The sequence below is a fragment of the Bos grunniens genome, chromosome 11 (genome assembly GCF_055505025.1).
Source record: "Bos grunniens cultivar Pamir isolate PY7600 chromosome 11, Bosgru_T2T1.0, whole genome shotgun sequence".
In the NCBI taxonomy this organism is placed as follows: Eukaryota; Metazoa; Chordata; class Mammalia; order Artiodactyla; family Bovidae; genus Bos; species Bos grunniens.
Window position 1 is genome coordinate 57462346 of NC_141175.1, and position 23797 is coordinate 57486142.

At 38.3% G+C, this 23797-nt stretch overlaps 1 protein-coding gene and 1 non-coding gene across 2 annotated transcripts in view; both read left to right on the plus strand.

The window, feature by feature from the left end:
- Window positions 1-23797, plus strand: part of DNAH6 (dynein axonemal heavy chain 6) — a 271992-nt gene that overhangs the window by 121983 nt on the left and 126212 nt on the right. The window contains exons 34-39 of the mRNA XM_086326512.1: window positions 3001-3556; window positions 4487-4609; window positions 10253-10435; window positions 11058-11201; window positions 21216-21437; window positions 22449-22596. Coding sequence (XP_086182638.1) covers window positions 3001-3556; window positions 4487-4609; window positions 10253-10435; window positions 11058-11201; window positions 21216-21437; window positions 22449-22596 — 1376 coding nt within the window. The remainder of the gene's footprint in view (window positions 1-3000; window positions 3557-4486; window positions 4610-10252; window positions 10436-11057; window positions 11202-21215; window positions 21438-22448; window positions 22597-23797) is intronic.
- On the plus strand, window positions 14706-14839 carry LOC147363103 (small nucleolar RNA SNORA1). The gene has a single exon (XR_015137507.1). It is a non-coding gene; the product is annotated as a small nucleolar RNA SNORA1 (small nucleolar RNA).

The following is a 23797-nucleotide window of genomic DNA, read 5'->3' on the forward strand; positions in this document are numbered from 1 at the left end:
TCCCATTTGTTTAATTTTGCTTTAGTTTCCTTTGCATTGGGAGACCAATTCCAAAAAAATGTTGCTACAATTTGTGTCAAAGAGTATTCTGCCTATGTTTTCTTCTCAGATTTTAATGGTTTCTAGTCTCACATTTATGTCTTTAATCCATTTTTAGTTTACTTTTATATGGTGTGAGAAAATGTTCTAATTTTATTGTTTTACATGCAACTGCCCAGTTTTCCCTGCAACTGCCCAGTTTTCCCTGTACCACTTATTGAAGAGACTATCTTTTCTCCCTTATATATTCTTGCCTCCTTTGTCTTAGATTAACTGACCATAAGTGCATGGGTTTATTTTTGAGTTCTCTATTCTGTTTCACTGATTTATGAGTTTGTTTTTGGGCCAGTACCATACTGTTTTGATTACTATCATTTTTTAGCATAGTTGGAAGTCAAGGAGGGTGATAAGTCCAGCTTTTTTCTTCTTTATCAAGATTATTTTTGGCTATTTGGAGTCTTTTAGATTTCCATACAAATTTTAAAACTACTTGCTCTATTTCTGTGAAAAATTGCCATTAGTGTTCTGAGAGAGATTGTGCTGAATCTATAGGGTAGATGATCATTTTGACAATATTGATTCTTCCAGTTCATGAACACAGTGTATCTTTCCATCTGTTTGTGTCTTCTTCAGTTTCTTTCCTCTGTTTCTTAGAGTTTTCTGAGTATAGGTCTTTTACCTTTGTAGGCAAGTTTGTCCCTAGATATTTTATGCTTTTTCATGTGAATGTAAATGAGACTGTTTTCATAATTCTATTTCTATAGAATTTCTATAGAATCCATATTCTATTTCTGATAGGTTGCTGTTAGTGTATAGAAATGCAACATGTTTCTGTATGTTAATTTTGTATCCTGCAACCTTACCAAATTCGTTGATGAGTTCTAGTAGATTTTTTTGTGATGTCTTTAGGATTTTCTATGTATAATATGATGTCATCTGCAAAAAGTGACAGTTTTACTTCTTCCTTTCTAATCTGGATTCCCTTTATTTCATTTTCATATCTGATTGCTGTGACAAGGATGTCCAATACTATGTAGAATAAAAGTGACAGGAGTGGGCATACTTATCTGGGTCTGATTTTAAAGGGAAAGTTTTCAGCTTTTTGTCACTGGGCATAATGTTGGCTTTGGGTTTGTCATAAGTGGCATTCATTATGCTGAATTCTGTTTCTTCTATGTAACGTTTCTTGAGAGTTTTTATCATGAATGGATTTTGTATTTTGTTAATTTCTTTTTCTGTGACTGTTGAGATGATGATGTGATTTTTATTTTTCCTTTTGTGAATGTGGTGTATCACATTGATTGAATTGCAAATATTGAACCATTCTTGCACCCCTGGAATAAATTCAACTTGATCTTTGGTGTATCATTGTTGAGAATTTTTGCATGTATAGTATCAGAGATATTGACCTGTAATTTTCTCTCTGGCTAGAGCCAGAGTCAGATGTGAGCCATGGCTTGTCCTGTTCTCAGTGGTCAACACTGCCCTCTTGGAGCAGGGACAGGTCCCAAGATACTGGAGCAGAAGCCCTGAGGGTTGGGTCTGAGCTGGTTCTCTTCCAAGTGTGTGATCTACCTCTCCCAGCATCGGTACCTCTACTCTAGAGGAGCAGTGATGGAGAAAGAGGGGCCAGACTGGGTACCAAGTGTAGGCTTGGGCAAGCACTGGGGTAGTCCCAGCACATCAGAGCTCCAGAACACTCCCAACCCACTACCTCCAAGAGCTCCAGTAATAGCCATCCTCGCCCTACTCAGATTCAGTGCTGGATCCAAGCCTGCTCCTTCCCCCTAACTGTGCACTCTCCTTAGAAGTAGCACTTTTCACCCTACTGGGAAGCTGTGCTAGAGCAGGCAGTTCTGTGGCAGGTGCTCATTGTGAGTTGGGGCACATAGTCGAGGATGAGGATTGTGGGAGACAGCCAGAGCCTCAGGCAGTTTCATTCTGTTTCCTCTCTCTTGTTCTTGGAATAAACAACCACTCCTCACAAGTGGGATATAGATTTCTTACAGCTCTGCTGTTAGTTTCACTGGCTTTCAAATCAGCTAAGAGGCTTGTCTTCCCAGTATCTGCTCCTAGGATGGCGGTGCCCAATGTGGTTCAAACGCCTCACTCTCCAGGGAGGATCTCCAAGCCCATGTAAGCCCACTCCTCTTCTGTGTCCCCTCCAACAGGCACAGATACCAACCTGATTGCTTCTTTCTCTTCCCTTCCTACCCAACTCTTTGTGAATCTTTCTTTATAATCGAGTCTTTTTGCAAGTCTCCAGTTTGTTTTCATGAGAGTTGCTTCACATGTAGATGTATTTTTGATGTATTCGTGGAAGGAAGTTAGCTCAACATCCTACTCCATCATCTTGATCTCCCCCATCTTGTACTTTTCTTGTCATTTTATATTAAATTCTTTACTGCTTCTCAAATGTTTTTGTGTGTGTAAGAGTTTCACTTCTTTTTCACCCGTACAGCCATTTGGTTTCCCATAGAAATAGTCCATTTTTTCCTTTACTCCCTTTTTCACATAGTACTAGTTTTCTATTTCCATCTTTTTTTCCTAAATATTTTTATACCATTATAAGCACACATAAGTGCTTTTTGGGAAAAGTTGAGCTATAAATATAATTTTTAAAACAAACTGAAAAAATCATTGTCTGTATGTTTGATACTATGCCATGTACTGTGTATAACACAAAAATGTAAGAAATATTCTCTATCTCAAAAAGCTCCCAATATGCTTAAGAACATTGGTCCACTGTACAAGGAACAAGAAAAATCATACACAAATCAGAGAAATGATAGATTCTGGTACAACACATAAGATAATGTAGTACTGTGTGTTTAGAAGAAAAGATAATGAGAAAAATAAGAACCTTGGTAATGTTTAAAAAATTAATTGTAACATGGGTGGATATCAATGGCCAGTGATTCCTAATTTATTTTATTTTATTTTTTAATTTTATTTTTCCAGTGGAATCATATCTGACCTTTTTCCTGGAGTCCAAATTCCAGAACATGATTATGGTATATTGCAGTCAACAATTATAGATGTCATGAAGAAAAAGAATCTTCAGCCTGAAGCATGTATGGTTAAAAAAGTGATACAGTTCTATGAAACGATGCTAGTAAGGCATGGTGTGATGTTAGTTGGGCCAACAGGAGGTGGCAAGACCACAGTTTACCAAGTACTAGCAGAAACTTTAGGGAATTTGCAAAAACTTGGTGTAGACAATCCCTTTTACCAACCAGTTAAAACATATGTTCTTAATCCTAAATCAATTACAATGGGTGAATTGTATGGTGAAGTTAATAACATAACCTTGGAATGGAAAGATGGTTTAATGGCACTAAGTGTCCGAGCGGCTGTGAATGATACTTCAGAAGACCATAAATGGATCATCAGTGATGGGCCAGTAGACGCTCTTTGGATTGAAAATATGAATACGGTGCTGGATGATAACAAGATGCTTTGCTTGGCTAACAGTGAGAGGATTAAACTCACACCTCAAATCCACATGCTTTTTGAGGTAAATATATATTCCTTACTGTGGAGTGAAATCATTTGTTAGATTGGCATAACATCATTAATTTTTTTTTCTCTTAGTGATGTATCTTTGATTATCTGTAAGACCTACCATGGTGTTTCATTTATACACTAAATATTTATCAAATTTTCCTTTTATAATAGATTTTCCATTCTGACAACCAGAGTCTCTCAAATGTTCCTATCTCTCTATAAATGGGAAATAAAATAAATTCTGTGTTCACCAGTACTTGTTTCTTTCCCTTTAAAGGTAGTTATATATATTAGTGTCTTTACATGATTTGAAATGCTTTCCAAGTTAAAAATAATTGTTCCATTTAAGAAGAATAAGTCATCCCTCTGTGGTATGACTATTTGGTAATGGGATTGGAAAAGGAATGCCAGTCAAATACACTTTACAAAATATTACAGAAGACACCACCCCTGCTGTGTTCATTCACCAAACATTAATTGAATACCTACTGTGTCCTAGGTACTAGGCTATGCATTGGATATAAGAATAAAAAAGGTAAGAAGGAAAAAGAAGGGAATAACTATGTACACCTTCCCATAAGAATTTGACAGCATCCTTCACTTCAGTCGTTTTCCAACTCTGTGCCACCTCATGGACTGTAGCCCGCCAGGCTTCTCTGTCCATGGGATTCTCCAGGCAAGAATACTGATACTGGAGTGGGTTGCCATCTCCTTCTCCAGTATCCTTCTATACTTACATATATTTATGTATATTTCTCCTCATGCCTCATTTAACTTTCCTTCTCCATTTTAAATCACTTATAGCTCGCCCACTCTCTTGCATGCAAAACCTAACAGTGTGTTACCTTAAACTTTAAATGCATGATTTATTAGCATTGAACTGAAAGGGACAAGGAAGTATCATGTTAGCCATTTCTTGTTCAACTTTTTAAAATTTTAGGTGCAAGATCTAAAGGTTGCCTCTCCTGCAACAGTCAGTAGATGTGGAATGGTATTTGTGGATCCTGAAGAGCTGAAGTGGATGCCTTATGTTAAAACCTGGATGCAGAGTGTTTCTAAAAAAGTAAGTGCAACTGGACACTCCCCACCCTTTCCATCTGTCAGGGCTCACCCTTCTCTTAAGAGCCCAAATAGCAACTGATTAAGACCTCACTGTGCTTGATAAAGGGAATCCCAGTGTTGGTATCTGGCCCTCGCCCTTGAATTCTTGGGATTCTCCAAGGAGGTTGTATACTCCCCATAGCTGTCTTCATTATTTATGACCTCAGCCCACCAGCCCACCTAGTCAGTCTGGTTTCTGCCTACCCTGCCTTGTTCCTCCCCTACCCTCAACTGGGTTCTCTCAAATACAAACAGAAACACTTCCTTTAGTTTCCCCAAACACAGGTAGAACAAGGAAGGGCATTTAAAATAAAAAAAAAAAAGACTCTGCAGAAGGCTTGAGTTAATGAGGGGGAAGCACAACGAAGGAATAGAACACTTAAATCCAGGCCAGGTCTTTGTTTTTAGATTTTAGAAACCCTAATGCCGCTGAGGGGCTTCCCTCGTGGCTCAGTGGTAAAGAATCCACCTGCCAATGCAGAATATACAGGAGACTCTGGTTTGATCCCTGAGTCAAGAAGATTCCATCTAGAAGGAAATGATAACCCCCTCCAGTATTCTTGCCTGGGAAATCCCATGAACAGAGGAGCCTGGCAGGCTACAGTCCATGGGGGAACAAAAGAGTCGGACAGGACTTAGCAACTACACAACAACAATGCCTCTGAGAGCCAGAAGGAAGAAAAAACCAGTTTAGTTTCCCATTCAGCCTTGTTGTTACTGTTGTTCAGTTGCTAAGTCATGTCCGACTCTTTGCGACCCCATGAACTGCAACACGCCAGCCTTCCTGTCCATTGTCTCCCAGAGTTTGCTCAAACTCATGTCCATTGAGTCTGTGATGCCATCCAACCATCTCATCCTCTGTCGCCCTCTTCTCCTCTTGCCCTCATCTTTCCCAGCATCAGGGTCTTATCCAATCAGTCAGCTCTTCACATCAGGTGGCCAAATTATTGGAGCTTTAGCTTCGGCACCAGTCCTTCCAGTGAATATTCAGGGTTGATTTCCTTTAGGATTCACTGGTTTGATCTCACTATCCAAGAGACGCTCAAGAGCCTTCCGGCACCACAGTTCAAAAGCATCAATTCTTTGATGCTCAGTTCTCTTTATGGCCCAATCTCACATCCATACACGACTGCTGAAAAAACCATAGCTTTGACTTGATCTTAGGCCCCTTATCTAAGACGCATTCTAACCTTAGAGGTAGGATTCCATCCAAAGTGAAGAAAAACTTTTATATTATTATTCAGAACAATGCAGTTCCATATTATCTTCTATATCCTCTCCATTCTAAAATAAGATTTCTCTTTACCTTAACTTAACAAGGGCTTCCCAGGTGGCTCAGTGGTAAAGAATCTGCCTGCCAATGCAGGAGATGCAAGAGACTCCAGTTTGATCCCTGGGTTGAGAAGATCCCCTGGAGAAGGAAATGACAGCCCACTCCACTTAACTTAATAAGCAATCTTTTTAAATGTTTTTCTTCATCTCATCTCAATTGCCATTCTGAGAAAGCCATCTTTCTGCCTCTCCCCCTCCAAAGATGAGTCAGAGAATGATTGTTTTCCTCTTAGGCATCAACATTTTAAGAATATTGTGACCTACCCTCAGGGCACCTTACTTTTTCCCCTGTAATCAGCTTCTTTAAAAACACCTTTATTGAGGTACAATTGACATTTTTTGTTGAAGTATAGGTGCTTTACAAAGTTTCTGCTATACAGCAAAGTGAATTAGCCACTCATATACATATATCCCCTCTCACTTGAATTTCCTTTCCATTTAGCTCACTATAGAGCACTGAGTAGAGTTCCATGTGCTATACAGTCTATTCTCATTAGTTATCTATTTTATACATACTGATGTATACATGTCAATCCCAGTCTCCCAATCCATCCTATACCCTCTCCCAACCTTAGAATCCGTATGTTTGTTCTCTATGTTTGTGTCTCTATTTCTGCTTTGCAAATAAGTTCATCTATACCATTTTAGAGTACCTTAATTTTTTTGAAATTTTTAATGAAGTATAGTTGATTCACAATATTGTGATTTACAAAATTTGTTTCAGGTGTACAGCAAATGAACAGAAAACCTTGTTAAAGAAAGTAATTCTCAGAATTGAGACTATCATGTCCTGCCATAGGATGTTAAACCTTTCTGAATTTACTTTTTAAATAGATTTTATTATTCAGAACAGTTTTAGGTTTATAGAAAAATTTAACAGAAAGTACAGAGAGTTAGCATATGCTTTCTCTCCTCCAAACATAGTTCCCACTTTTATTAGCATTTTTCTTTGGTGTAGGTGGGCTTCCCTGGTGGCTCAGATGGAAAAGAATCTGCCAGCAGACACCGGTTTGATCCCTGAGTCAGGAAGATCCCCTGGAGAAGGGAATGGCTACCTACTCCAGTATTTTTGCCTGGAGGATTCCATGGACAGAGGAGCCTGGTGGACTATAGTCCATAGGGTTGCAAAGAGTCAGACAAGACTGAATGACTAAGCACATTTATGTGGGTACATTTGTTAAAATTGATGAACCAATATGGATACATTCTTATGAACTAAAGTCCATGGCTTACATTATGATTCACCCTGTATTGTGCAGTTTTATGAATTTTGATAAATGAATATATCATGTATCATGCAGAATAGTTTCACTGCCCAAGAAATCTGTGCTCTCCCTGTTTGTCCATCCACACCCTCTCCCAACCCCTGACATTACTGATTCCCCTGTCTCCATAGTTTAGCCTTTTCCAGAACATCATATAGTTGGAATTATATGGTCTGCAGCTTTTCCAGATTAACTTCTTTCACTTAGTAATATATATTTACAGTTCCTCCATGTCTTTCTGTGGCTTGATAGCTCATTTTTTAGTACTGAATAGTATTCAGTGTTATTGTATGCTGAAGTTTATCACTTACCAAGTTTATCCACTCACCTACTGAAAGACATCTCAAAGTTTCCAAGTTTTGGCAATTACTAATAAAGCTCACATAAACATTCGTATATATTTTTGTGTAGACATAAGATTTCAGCTCATGTGGATAAATACCTAGGACTGTGATTTCTCAATCATTTGGTGAAACTGTGAAGAAACTGCCGATCTGTCTTCCAAAGTGGCTGTACCATTATGCATTCCAAAGAACTTCTTTGTTACTCCACGTCCTCACCAGCATGTAGTGGTGCAGTGTTTTAGATTTTAGCCATTCTAATATGAAGGTAATGGCAATCCACTCCAGTATTCTTGCCTGGACAATCCCATGGACAGAGGAGCCTGGTGGGGTACAGTCCTTGGGGTCACAAAGAGCCAGACACAACTGAGCAACTAACACAACTCATATGTATTTGTAGCTCATTTTGCTTTCAGTGAGTAGTTTTCTTATATAAGATGTTGAGTGTCTTTTCATATGTTTATTTGCCACCTATGTATCTTCTTTGATGAGGTGTCCACATCTTTTGCCCATTATTTTTGGGTTGTATGTTTCCTTGTTACTGAGTTTTGGGAGTTCTTTATATATTTTGGATACAGGTTCTTTATATGTATTTTGCAAGTATTTTCTCCAAGTCTGCCTTTCTTTTCATTTTTTTCAAATAATACCTTTCACAGCACACACATTTTTAATTTCAATGGTCTAACTTGTCTTGCATGGTTTGTGCTTTTGGTGTTGTATCTTAAAACTTATTTCCAAATTGAAAATCACCTAAATAAATATTTTCCTCTGTTACCTTCTATGAGTTGATGGTTATGCATTTTACGTGTAGGTTTATGATCCATTTGGAGTTACTTTTTCTGAAAGCCATAGTATCAATGTCTGGATTCTCTCTCTCTGTCTCTCTTCGGCATGCAGATGCTGAATTCCAGCACCGTTGTTGAAAACACCATCCCTTCTCCACTGGATTGCTTTTGTTCCTTTGTGAAAGATCAGGTTGCTGTATTTGTATGAGCCTTTTTATGGGCTCTGACACCATTAACCTATTTGTCTAATTTTTTTGCCAACATCACACTGTCAGTTACTGTAGCTTTACAGTAAGTCTTGTCAGGTAGTGTCAGTTCTACTTTGTTCTACAATATTGTGTTCACTATTCTGGGCCTTTTCCCTCTCCTTATAAATGTTGCTCTCCCCAAAGTAAATTACTGGGATTTTGATTCAGATTGCATCAGCTCTATAGATCAAGTTGGTAATAACTAACATCTTCACAATATTGAGTCTTTATATCCATGCACAGTCTCTCCATTTACTTAGATGTTCTTTGTTTTCTTTCATCAGAATTGTGTTGTTTTCCTCACATTTCCTCTTGGAAATATTTTGTTTAAAATATGCCTATCTTATATTTTTTTATACTAATTAAATGATTTTGTATTTTCAGTTTCAAATTCTAATTATTCATTGTTGATACATAAAAAAGCAATTGATTTTTGTATATTTACCTTGTATCCTACAACTTTACTATCAGATCAGATCAGTCGCTCAGTCGTGTCCGACTCTTTGCAACCCCATGAATCGCAGCACGCCAGGCCTCCCTGTCCATCACCAACTCCCGGAGTTCACTCAGATTCATGTCCATTGAGTCAGTGATGCCATCCAGCCGTCTCATCCTCTGTCGTCCCCTTCTCCTCCTGCCCCCAATCCCTCCCAGCATCAGAGTCTTTTCCAAGGAGTCAACTCTTCGCATGAGGTGGCCAAAGTACTGGAGTTTCAGCTTTAGCATCATTCCTTCCAAAGAAATCCCAGGGCTGATCTCCTTTAGAATGGACTGGCTGGATCTCCTTGCAGTTCAAGGGACTCTCAAGAGTCTTCTCCAACACCACAGTTCAAAAGCATCAATTCTTCGGCACTCAGCCTTCTTCACAGTCCAACTCTCATAACTACTTACTAGTTTCAGGAGTTTTGTTTCAATTCTTTGGGATTTTTTTGTATGGATAATTGTAAAGACAACTTTTTTTCTTTCTTCTCAATCTGTATACTTTTTTCCCCTTTTATTGTCCTATCATGTTAGCTAAGACTTTCAGTACTACGTTAATAAAAGTGGTGAGGGGACAACATTCTTTTTTAAATCTTTGGTCCTTTACCTTGAATAAATATTTAAAATGCTTCTTTTTATACTTTTTTCATTGTTCTTAATTATGGAAGATAATCATCAGTATAGAAGACTATGAAATACTTGTTGCCAGTTTAACAAATGATCATAAAATAAATACCTGTGTGTGTGTGTGCGTGTGCGCATGTGTGCGTGTGTGCGTGTGCGTGCACTCAGTAGCTTCAGTTGTCTCTGATTCTTTGTAACCCTATGGACTATAGCCTGCCAAGCTCCTCTGTCCATGGGATTCTCCAAGTAAGAATACTGGAGCTGGTTGCCATGCCCTCCTCCAGGGGATCTTCTGGACCCAAAATACCTATATACCAACTACCAGATCAAGATCACTTATCAGTGACCCAGAATCTTCCCATAGAATGTCTTTTTTTTTAATGTAACTTGTTTCATATCATGTGATGCTTACATCCTATAGTCTAAAAGTCACAGGATATAATGTAGTATACAAGTTTGAACCAACTACTTTTACACTTAATTATGTATTTTATCTGGTCTTGCTAAAATATCGTTTGTTTGATTTTCAGCTAAGTGAAGAAACTCAAGAATATATATTGAATCTTTTCCAGCGTTATGTTGATGATGGTTTAAATTTTATCAATAAAAAATGCCACCAAGCAATTCCACAAGTGGACATCAGCAAAGTTACTACACTCTGTTGCTTATTGGAGTCTTTAATACTTGAGAAAGATGGAGCTAATTTGACAATGGTAGGAAGAGTTTTCTTACTGCTGTAAAGCTAGGAAAATGTGATTATCATATAGATTCTTTGCAAATAAACAATTCCAAACTTTATGTCATACAGTTATTTGATTTTCAAGTTAATTTTTTAGGGGACTAATGAATGTGAATAGATTTGTAGAATCTCAAATTGGAAGGAATTTTACACTATAGTTTACTCCTCTACTCAATGTTTAAATTTCCTTAGAGTCTGTAACATATTCCCAGTGTGTGTCTACTTAAATAACTTCATACAAGCATAGACATAGTTATAATAGTTGAAAGACACCCTTGAGCTTTTGTTTTCCATGCTTCTTGCCATTCATTTTCTCATCAGAGTATTAAATGTATGCCACTATAAAACATCACTTGGTGCACTATTGAATGAAATATAAGAAACATGCACTGTGCCCTTTTAAAAATACATGTATGGCAAAACCAATACAATATTGTAAAGTATTTAACCTCCAATTAAAATAAATAAATTTATATTAAAAAAATAAAATGAAAATACATAAGCCTAAGCAAGAGAAAACAGTCTTTAGACTTTGCAAATTAGGATTCTTTTATGCTAACACTAAATATTAAAAGTTTTTCTCTTTGTTCTTTCAGGAGCAAACAAAATTGAACACTGTTCTGTGTCAGACTTTTGTATTCTGTTACTTATGGTCTTTAGGTGGAAATCTAACTGAAAATCACTGGGATTCTTTTGATACATTTATTAGAACACAATTTGATGATAATCCTGATGCCAGGGTAAGAGCCAAATAAATTTAATTTTAACATAACTCTGAATCATTAAAATTAAATTTCAAGACTAAAAATTTCAAAGCTTTAGTTCTAGTATAAATATAAATTCTTCATTTGAAAGGTTTTTTAATTATTCACTTTCTTAAACTAGCAATAGATAATTTATTGTATTAAAATTTTTTAAGAATTCTCTCCAGGCCATATGAAGAATGTAAGGTGTAAAAGTGAATAAAAACTCCCTACTATTAAGAAAAATATTGAATTATAGCTAGTAAATTTATGTTTTCACAGTGCTATGGTTTAGCAGTTGTGAAATTACTTTGTGTGTGTTCTAAAACTGAGCAAATGAATCAGTATATTGAAGGTAATGGCAACCGGGCTTCTCACTGTTAAGAGAAGGTATATTACAAATATAGAGGAGAAAGATTAGAATGTATTTTGTGTTATTGGATTGGAATTAGAGGTTTTGGGACTCATGGAATAGATAGATAGATCATATGTATATGGTGTATATATCCATCCATACATAAATTTCCTAGTTCTGTGTGCTGAGAGGAACTAGAAGCAATGGCACATCAGTAGCAATGAGCATACTTAGTTGCTGATTTCTGAATACTCTTCTCCATGAAAAGGAACCAAAGCACCTTAGTGAAATGACTGATTCCAGGACTGAGTTGAGGAAAGTTCAAAATAGGCTCAGAATATCTTATGTCGGATAGTGAATACGTGCTTGAAGAACAATGGCACCTGTCAAACGAGCACAGGAGCCAATTTGAAGGGATTCCCATTGGACAAATCTAGGCATATTTGAGCATCAAGATAATGATGGTGTGGATTACAAGCTATTGAATGAAATAAAAGTCTGTGAGTTGATGCACATAAAAATACATGTGAATAAATAAACTAGGGAGAAAGAGCTCTTCCTTACAGGAGAATACCAGCTAATCTATGTAGGAGAAATGATGGGATTAGAAAGTTATTACTTTGAAACCATTGTAGTAATAATTGATTCAGGCAGGAATCACCAATGGTTGCAAAAACTAGTAGGTGAAGGTTTCTTATTTACATAGTTTCAAAACATCTTCTACAAATTACTTATTAGTTGTAAAGAGAAAAATAGTGTCGTCATACTGAAAAACCTTGTAGACACCATATTAACTAGGTGACCGATTTATCATCAATATTAGCACAAACCTGTGCCTTCTGATGTGGTACATGGAGAAGTATACAGCCTTGCTTCCAAGCTATTTCTTCCAAAATGCATAACGTTACTCTGACTACAACAAAGCTAGTGGAGGTGATGTTATTCCAGTTGAGCTATTTCACATCCTGAAAGATGATGCTGTGAAAGTGCTGCCCTCAATATGCCAGCAAATTTGGAAAACTCAGCAGTGGCCACAGGACTGGAAAAGGTCAGTTTTCATTCCAATCTCAAAGAAAGGCAATGCCAAAAAATGCTCAAACTACCGCACAATTGCACTCATCTCACACGCTAGTAAAGTAATGCTCAAATTCTCCAAGCCAGGCTTCAACAATACGTGAACCGTGAACTTCCAGATGTTCAAGCTGGTTCTAGAAAAGGCAGAGGAACCAGAGATCAAATTGCCAACATCTGCTGGATCATTGAAAAAGCAAGAGAGTTCTTATTTCTGCTTTATTGACTATGCCAAAGGCTTTGATTGTGTGGATCACAATAAACTGTGGAAAATTCTGAAAGAAATGGGGATACCAGACCACCTGACCTGCCTCTTGAGAAACCTGTGTGCAGGTCAGGAAGCAACAGTTAGAACTGGACATGGAACAACAGACTGGTTCCAAATAGGAAAAGGAGTACGTCAAGGCTGGATATTATCACCCACCCTGCTTATTTAACTTCTATGCAGAGTACATCATGAGAAACACTGGGATGGAAGAAGCACAAGCTGGAATCAAGATTTCTGGGAGAAATATCAATCACCTCAGATATGCAGATGATACCACCTTTATGGCAGAAAGTGAAGAAGAACTAAAGAGCCTCTTGATGAAAGTGAAAGAGGAGAGTGAAAAAGTTGGCTTAAAGCTCAACATTCAGAAAACTAAGATCACAGCATCCGGTCCCAGCACTTCATGGCAAATAGATGGGGAAACAGTGAAAACAGTGAGAGACATTATGTTTTGGGGCTCCAGAATCACTGCAGATGGTGACTGCAGCCATGAAATTAAAAGATGCTTATTCCTTGAAAGGAAACTTATGACCAACCTAGATAGCATATTAAAAAGCAGAGACATTACTTGGCCAACAAAGGTCCACCTAGTCAAGGCCAGGGTTTTTCCAGTAGTCATGTATGGATGTGAGAGTTGGACTATAAAGAAAGCTGAACGCCGAAGAATTGATGCTTTTGAAGTGTGGTATTAGAGAAGACTCTTGAGAGTCCCTTGGACTACAAGGAGATCCAACCAGTCCATCCTAAAGGAGATCAGTCCTGGGTGTTTATTGGAAGGTCTAATGTTGAAGCTGAAACTCCAGTACTTTGGCCACCTGATGCAAAGAGCTGACTCATTGGAAAAGACCCTGATGCTGGGAAAGATTGAGGGCAGGAGGAGAAGGGGACGACAGAGGATGAGATGGTTGGATAGCATCACTGATTCAATGGACATGAGTTTGGGTAGGCTCCGGGAGTTGGTATTGGACAGGGAGGCCTGGAGTGCTGCGGTTCATGGGGTTGCAAAGAGTCAGACACGACTGAGCAACTGAACTGGACTGAACTGAACTCTGACTATGGATACACCAAGACTACTCAAACTGATGAACATTCCGTAAAATAAACTGGCCCATATTCTTCAACAGTGTCTGTCATGAAAGAAAACTGAGGAACTTTTTCAGTTAAAGAGACTAAAGAGATATAATCAAATGCAATGCAATATCCTGGATTGGATCCTAGACTGAAAAAAATATGGCTATAAATGACATTGTTAAGACTGTACTTGAATATAGAATGTAAATTGGATAATAGCATTGTATTAATATTCAATTTTCTGATTTCAGTCATTTTAGTGTGGTTGTAAAATATCCCTGTTTTTTAGGAAATGCTCACATACTTAGGGTAGTATAGAATAGTGTATATAACTGACATCTTAGAGTAAGATAAACACTAAATCAAGAGGCAAAATGTGAACAGTCAGTTAATCTATATAAGGAATATATGGGAATTCTTTGTACTGTTCTTTTAACTTTTCTGTAAGTTTTAAATTATATCAAAATAAAAAGTTACCAAAAGAAAAATCCCTAAGATAAGAAACTAAGGCCTATGGATTAGAACCTTCTAGTGGATATGAAACCCTGCTGGATCTTCAAGATCATTGTATCATAATTGGACAAGATGAACCAGGTTGAGGACAACTGAGAACCTGAGACAGAGAGACAGATCCCTCTGGATCAGGGGAAATGATCTGGGTTCATCAAAGGTCTGTGGGAGATGGCCCTCGGCAAATATTCAGTTCAACAAATATCTGTCGAAAATCTCTTACAAAAGCCTCATTCTACTGAAAATGGGCACTTGTTCATGGTGTCCATAAAACCGTTAATGTGGCTACATTGAGAACACAGGTTTTGCTTCCATCACTGTAATTTTATTGCAGTGGTGACAATGAGACCTGTAACATTTTTTTTTTTTTTGACTAGGCTCATGAGTAAAAATTGGATATAATATGGCTTTTCAATATTAGGAAAGATGAAGGAATAAACACAATTGTAAAAAAAAAAAGAAAGAAAGAAAGAAAATCTCTTACATGGTAGACACTATTCTGGATATGGGAGCTAAATCAAGTAACCAAAGTCCCTAGCTTCATAGACCTTACATTACAATCAGGGGAGTCAGCCACAGACATATATACATCAGTGACAATTCAGTGCCATGGAGATGAATAAAGCAGAGTAAGGATGACAGTACTGAGGGCAGGGGGAAACTTTTGTATATTAATATTAGTCAGGAAAGCTTTGCTAATTAGGTCATGTACAGAGTTCTTAAGAAAGTCAAAGTTCTAATGGTTCCGTAGGGGAAAGCATTCCAGTCAAAAGAAAAAGCAAATATGAATGCCTTTACTCAATGAATGATTGCTTGACAGTTTTGAAAAACAGCAGACTTGCGAGGTCAGAGTGGAAAAATCAAGTGGGAGTGTAGTATAAAATGAGGTCATGGAAGTAAGCAGTGGGACGAAAAATATAGCTTTGTGGGCCATTGTTAGGACCTTGATTTCACGGTGGGTGTGATGAGAAGCTATTGAAGCATTATGACCTAAGATGTTTAGAAGGACAGTGCCAGCCCCTGTCCTGGCAGTGGTAATGCTACTTGGATAACAGGAGGGAGTCCAGATGAAAAGGTGGATTCCTCCTTCTGTCTGCAAGCCCCAAATGAATGGGCTGTTGGTTTTTTGTTTCTTGCCTCAATAAATGGTCTGACAGCCACATGGTAGTAGCCAGAGCTCAATGACTGTTATAGATTCTTCCTTCTTTACTCATCTGAGTTAAAGTGAGTGAATTTTTTCTTCTAATAAATTTTTTTCAAATATGGCTTCTTCTCTTCATCCTTGCATGCATGCATAGTGAGTCACTTTAAATCGTGTCCAACTCTGTGTGACCCCATGAACCTGTAGCCCACCAGCCTCCTCTGTCCTTGAGATTCTCCATGCAAGAATACTGGAATGAGTTGCCACATCCTCCTCCTCTTCATCCTTATTGCCTCTCAATAACTCAGATTCTTTTCATTTCTTTTCTGGGTTGTTAAAATACAAATTCATTATTCCCTTGCTTTTGGTCCTGTCGTTTCTGATTAAGCTATACACCATTATTTTTTAAAATTACAGGTTGCAATGCATTAATTGACATGAAATCAGTTGAAAGAGTCACAACCCAGTTTTTATAAATGAAATAGAAATTAAGGAAACAATTCCATTCACCATTGCAATGAAAAGAATAAAATAGTTAGGAATAAATCTACCTAAAGAAACAAAAGACCTATAGAAAACTGTAAAACACTGATGAAGGAAATCAAAGATGACACAAATAGATGGATAAATATACCATGTTCATGGATTGGAAGAATGAATATAGTGAAAATGAGTATATTACCCAAAGCAATCTATAGATTCAGTGCAATCCCTATCAAGCTACCAACAGTATTTTTCAGTGAATTAGAACAAATAATTTCACATTTTGTATGGAATTACAAAAAACCTCGAATAGCAAAAGCAATCTTGAGAAAGAAGAATGGAACTGGAGGAATCAACCTGCCTGACTTCAGGCTATACTACATAGCAACAGTCATCAAGACAGTATGGTACTGGCACAAAGACAGAAACATAGATCAATGGAACAAAACAGAAAGCCCAGAGATAAATCCACGCACCTATGGACACCTTATCTTTGACAAAGGAGGCAAGAATATACAATGGAAAAAAGACAATCCCAGTTAACAAGTGGTGCTGGGAAAACTGGTCAACCACTTGTAACAAATGAAACTAGAACACTTTCTAACACCATACACAAAAATAAACTCAAAATGGATTAAAGATCTAAATGTAAGACCAGAAACCATAAAACTCCTAGGGAAAACATAGGCAAAACACTCTGACATAAATCACAGCAGGATCCTCTATGACCCACCTCCCACAGTAATGGAAATAAAAGCAAAAATAAATAAATGGGACCTAATTAAACTTAAAAGCTTTTGCACAATGAAGGAAACTATAAGCAAGGTGAAAAGACAGCCTTCAGAATGGGAGAAAATAATAGCAAATGAAACAACTGACAGAAAATTAATCTCAAAAATATACAAGCAGCTCATGAAGCTCAATTCCAGAAAAATAAGTGACCCAATCAAAAAATGGGCCAAAGAACTAAACAGACATTTCTCCAAAGAAGACGTACAAATGGCTAACGAATACATGAAAAGATGCTCAACATCACGTATTATCAGAGAAATGCAAATCAAAACCACAATGAGGTACTGTCTCACACCAGTCAGAATGGCTGCTATCATAAAGTCTACAAACAATAAGTGCTGGAGAGGGTGCAGAGAAAAAGGAACCCTCTTAACACTGTTGGTAGGAATGCAAACTAGTATAGCCACTATGGAGAACAGTGTGGAGATTCCTTAAAAAGCTGGAAATAGAACTGCCATACAACCCAGAAACCCCACTGCTGGGCCTACATACTGAAGAAACCAGAATTAAAAGAGACACGTGTACCCCAATGTTCATCGCAGCGCTGTTTACAATAGCCAGGACACGGAAGCAACCTAGATGTCCATCGGCAGATGAATGGATAAGAAAGCTGTGGTACATATACACAATGGAATATTACTCAGCTATTAAAAAGAATGCATTTGAACCAGTTCTAATGAGGTGGATGAAACTGGAGCCTATTATACAGAGTGAAGTAAGTCAGAAAGAAAAACACCAATACAGTATATTAACTCATATATATGGAATTTAGAAAGATGGTAACGATGACCCTATATGTGAGACAGCAAGAGACAGAGATGTAAAGAACAGACTATTGGACTCTGTTTGAGAGGGGAGGGTAGGATGATTTGAGAGAATAGCATTGAAACATGTATATTTGTCGGGGTCCAGCCCCAGCAGGATCCAGGGGTACCCTCAGGATGCTGGCGCTGGTGATAAGAGAGAAAGAGAGAGAGAGAATGACATGGGGAGACCAAGCTTCGGTGAGAGAGGCCCATAACTTTATTTTCAAAAGGAACTTTTATACCTTGACTTGTACGTAGAGGGAAATGAAAGATGCAAAGTCATGCAGAGTCAGCCCAAACATTACATCTGTTTTGTCTTTATTGAAACCAGGATTTTTTCTGCATGCCTTTCCCATAAACAACGTTGTGTACATTATCTTCTGGCCTTGGAAGCCTGTGGACATTTTATGACCGTTTTTTTATAAAGGCTGCTCAACCAGAAAACTTATTTTCCCTTGAAGTGTTTTTTCTTTATATTTATAATTTATGTCAGCCTCAGAAAGTGCTAAAGAGAGTTACATTCTCACGGAGCAAAGGTGCACCGAAGAATTGATGCTTTTGAACTGTGGTGTTGGAGAAAACTCTTGAGAGTCCCTTGGACTGCAAGGAGATCCAACAAGTCCATTCTAAAGGAGATCAGTCCTGGGTGTTCTTTGGAAGGAATGATGCTAAAGCTGAAACTCCAGTACTTTGGCCACCTCATGCGAAGAGTTGACTCATTGGAAAAGACTCTGATGCTGGGAGGGATTGGGGGCAAGAGGAGAAGGGGACGACAGAGGATGAGATGGCTGGATGGCATCACTGACTCAATGGACATGAGTCTGGGTGAACTCCAGGAGTTGGTGATGGACAGGGAGGCCTGGCGTGCTGCAGTTCATGGGGTCGCAAAGAGTCGTACACGACTGAGTGACTGATCTGATCTGATCTGATACATATGCCATGTATCTATATGTTTTATAAAACTTATAAAACTATTCCCATTCTATGACTTTTAAAAATTATATACACATATGCACAAGGGCTAGAAGAGAACATGGACAAATAAAAATCACTTTTAACTAAAAAAAAAAAAAATTAAATAGCCACCATCAAAACTTTTAGTTACCACTATATTGGAGATATTAGCCTGTGCAGTAAGGCGGGGGAACAAAATAAAATATAAACTTTAGAAATGAAATAAAGCTGTCATTATTTGAAGGAAACAACTGAATATGTAGAAAATCCTAATAAGGTTTTTTTTTTAATAGAATAGAATGTGAAATAGAGTGATACTTGGGGTAAATATTATACATATTTAAACAAACACATCTATATGTATGTACCAGATCACCATGTGAAATTGAGTCACTGTCAATAACTATCAGCAAGACCCTCTTTGACCCACCTTATAGAGTGATAGAAATAAAAACAAAAATAAGTAAATAGGACCTAATTAAACTTAAAAGCTTTTGCACAGCAAAGGAAGCTAACAAAATGAAAAGACAACCCTCAGAATGGGAGAAAATAATAGCAAAGCAATTGACAAAGGATTAATCTGAAAAATATACAGGAAACCCATGCAGCTCAATATCAGAAACACAAGCAACCCGATCAAAAAATGAGAAGACCTAAACAGACATTTCTCCAAAGAAGTCATACAGATGACCAATAATACATGAAAAGATGCTCAACATCACTCATTATTAGAGAAATGCACATCAAAAGTACAATGAAGTATCACCTAACACTGTTTAGAATGGCCATTATCAAAAAATCTACAAATAGATGTGGAGAAAAGGGAAGCCTCTTGCACTGTTGGTGGGAATGTAAACTGTTACAGCCACTATGGAGAATGTATAGAGTTTCCTTAAAAAACTAGGAATAAAAAATGACATTATGACCCAGCAATCCCACTACTGGGCATATATCCTGAGAAAACCAGAATTGAAAAAGACACATATACCCCAGTGTTCACTGCAGTACTATTTACAATAGCTAGGATATGGAAGCAACCTAGATGTCCATCAGCAGATAAATGAATAAAGTAGAAGTTGTGGTACATATATACAATGGAATATTACTCAGCTATAAAAAGGAAAGAATATGAGTCAGTTGAACTGAGGTGGATGAACCTAGGGCCTGTTTTACAGAGTGAAATAAGAATTGGAAAAATAAATATCATATAGTAAATGCATATATATGGAATCTAGACAAATGGTACTGATGAACCTATTTGCAGGGCAGGAATAGAGATGCAGACATAGAGAACGGACTTGTAGATACAGCAGGGGAAGGAGAGGATGGGATGAATTGAGAGTGTAGCATTGAAACATATACATTACCATATGTAAAGTAGATAACTAGTGGGAAGCTGCTATATAACACAGGGAGCTCACTCCGGTGATGACTTCTGTGATGACCTAGAGGGGTGGGAAGGGGCATGCTGTTGTACAGCAGAAACCAACACAACACTAAAGCAATTATCCTCTAATTAAAAATAAATTTTTTTAAAGGTCACTGCCCAGTAAGCTTGAAACACCACTGTTTTGTGCAGCTGCCAGAATGAACCTTCTGAAATGCAATCTGATCATGTTACCCACTTAGAATTCTTCACTGAACTCTTGTTGCAAGCTCTTTAACAAATGAGGTTTTTATAACTTGGTCACATCTGTATGTCCAGACTTATCTCTTACAGTTTCCACATGCATGCCACTTTCCATGACTTCCAGACCTGTTTTCTTAGTGTGAACCCTGACTCCTTTTTCCCCATCCCCATTTCATCACTTCTCTGCCCATCTGACTCCTGCTTATCCTTCAAGTCTGAGTTGTAGCATCACCACCCCCTAGTGTGTTAGGATACGTTAGTAACTCAGTCATGTCTGACTCTTTGCAACCCCATGGTCTATAGCCCACCAGGCTCCTCTGCCCATGGAATTCTCCAGGCAAGAACACTGGAGTGGGTAACCTTACCCTTCTCCAAGGAATATTCTCAACCCTGGAATGGAACCCGCGAATCCTAGAGTGCAGGCAGATTCTTTATTGTCTGAGCCCCCAGGAAAGTCCACCTAAATCTCTAGCCACTGGTACAACTCCCCTGTGAGTAGAAATGAGCCATCCCTCCTCTGTGGATGTACTAAACTCTATTAGAACCCTTATTTCTCCATGAGTATTAACTAGTGTGTTTGTGTCCTCGAGGTGGGTTATAAAGTCATTGAAGGCAAAGGCTGGGTTTTGTTCAGCATTTTCCCCCACACCAAACACAGTATTTGGTGTAGAGTAATCCCCTGAATGTTGGGTCTTAATGTTGAATTAAATATTTTTTTTTACATAGTTTTAACAGTCAGTACATCAGGCTTTTACTGTATAGTATTTCATGATTAAAGAATTGAACTCTGATACTTAAGCAACTACTTCTCTACAAAGCAACAAGAAATCCAAACCCATCCATGTTCTATGACTACCTTTGCTTCTATGTAACTATTTCTATGACCGTGTGTCAATCCTTTCAATAGTGGTGTTTAATTTTGTATCCTAGCTTCCCAGTTCTGGTGACCTGTGGAGCATTCACATGGATTTTGACACCAAACGGCTGGATCCCTGGGAACGAATCATACCCACCTTCAAATACAGCCGAGACACTCCGTTTTTTGAAATGCTTGTCCCCACAGCTGACACAGTGCGCTTTGGGTACCTAATGGAAAAACTACTGGCAGTCAAGCATTCAGTGTTGTTTACCGGAATAACTGGAGTTGGCAAGGTAGGAAACCCACATCAAACAAGAAAGTGTTAGTTGCTCAGTCATGTGCACTCTTTATGATCCTGTGGACTGTAGCCTGCCAGGCTTCTCTGTCCATGGAATGCTCCAGGCAGGAATTACTGAAGTGGTTAGCCATGCCCTTCTCCAAGGGATCCTCCCAACCCAGGGACCAAACCTGGGTCTCCTGCACTGCAGGAAGATTCTTTATCATCTGAGCCATGGGGAAGCCCCACCTCATACAAGAAGCTCTGTCCAGAAGGAGGGCACGATGAACCTAGAATTGTGAGCCCCATAAATAACACCTTATATCTCAGGGGAATTTCTTCTGAATTTGTGTCACTTTTTCAGGAAGAATATAACTATGCTGAATCTGTATCAGGTCCACAGTTTGCCACTTTCTGAATAAATCCTTGGTGTCAATAATGTATATAAACCAGAGGACCCTGTGAACCAGTCTTTTGTGTTTGGGAGCTTTTATGTTGTGTCCCTGGAAATTTCTGGGGCTGCCACTTCACAAGTTAGGGTGGGAACCTGTCAAGGCAGTTTGTGTCCCTGCAGACTATTAATGAAGGTCAGCCTTTCGCCTCCTGCCCATTTACTTCTACTCGGCACAGTGTTTAGGAAAAGTAGAATATAGAGGAAAATGCTGATTATTTGGTCTTCTTGATTTGGGGGCAGTCCACATGAACAGGGACTCACTGTTTTCCCTCTAAATTGTTTCTAAGTCTCTGACTCTTGCTATCAAATTAACTTGGATAGTAACCAAGATGGATTTTTGTATAAAACTAAAATAAAAATTTTTGCTGAGATAGAGCTGATTAGAATGTTTCCTTGGTTCTGATAACTGTAATTAAATGGAATCTCCAGGAAGAAAAAGACATTTCAATCTAGTTTTAACCTCCCTCCCTCCTCTTATCCTGATTTTACTCATTGTACCAGATTATTACTGATATACATAATTGAAAGATATTGAGTATAAATCAATTAACATCTTTTTTAAAAATTTTTAAGTCTGTTATTGCAAAAGGATTGCTAAATAGAATTCAAGAATCAGCCGGCTATGTCCCTGTTTATCTAAATTTTTCTGCTCAAACTTCATCTTCAAGAACACAAGAGATCATTGAGTCAAAACTGGAAAGGAAAAGAAAAAATATCCTAGGTAAGATTTATTCTTGTCATTTGCCTCACACAAACTATTTATTAAGCTAATTCAGAAAAACAGTACACGTAATAAAGTTACAATTGGATATTTCCTTTGCTTAATTTATTTGTAAAGGTAATTCTGTTCATGCTACTCTTTCATGGCTTTACATCTAGATATCTTACTGTTAGCAAGCAAGTCGTTTGCGTCTGTCATCACCCGCAACTCAGAACATCTTCTATCTCTACCTCTCCAAGGCTCTCCCTCTCTCTACTCTCTCTTCTTTCAAACATGCATTGATTTCCCTTTATTTAAAGCAAGCAAACCTCTTTATATCCGGTGCATTCAGTTACCTGAACCCAGTAGGGAATAAGCATGAAACCGCTTTGGGGTTTCTTCAGGCAGCACTTTCCCCCAGGCTTTGTGGGATCTCCTTCACGCTTCCTTTTCAACTGTTTCGATCAATACCATAACTTTCTGGTCACTTGCAGTCATTTTGAGTCTTCAATCTTCAATCCCAAACCTAATTTTTTTTTTTTTTTGGTCTTTTTTTTAAGTATCGTCCTGTCAATCTCTGCTGTACAGCAAAGTGACTCAGTTATACATATATGTACATCCTTTTTTATATTCTTTTCCATTATGGTTTATCCCAGGAGATTGGATCTAGTTTCCTGTGCTCTACAGTAGGGCCTTGTTGTTTATCAATCCCCAATCCAATTTAAAACTCCTCCCGGGGACTTCTCTGGTGGTCCGGTGACGTAAGCAGGTGGTGCGGGTTTGATCCCTGATCAGGGAGCTAAGATCCCCACATGCCTCGCAGCCAAAAAGCCAAAACATAAAACAGAAGCAGTGTTGTCAGAAATTCAATAAAGACTCTTTTAAAAAGCTCTTCCTCTCCTCTGTTTTAAGCCAGGTTTGTGGCTGGAGGTGCAGGAGGCAAAGAGGGGCATGGGTGCTCTTTTACTCTTCACACCCTGCTCTAGTGTATCGGGATGGGAGGAAAAGGGAAGGACAAGGTTCTCTGTAAGTGTGGGTTGTCTTTGCTTCTCTGCTGGCCAGACGGCTGTCCCCGCCCTTGGTGTGACACACTTCCAGGAGCAGGCCCTCTGAAGGATTTCTGAAAGAACTGTGTGCAGGCCAAGCCCTGACCTCCCCACTGGAGGCTTCCCTGACCTCCCCAGTGGAAGTTTCCCTGACCTCCCCAATGGAAATTTCCCTG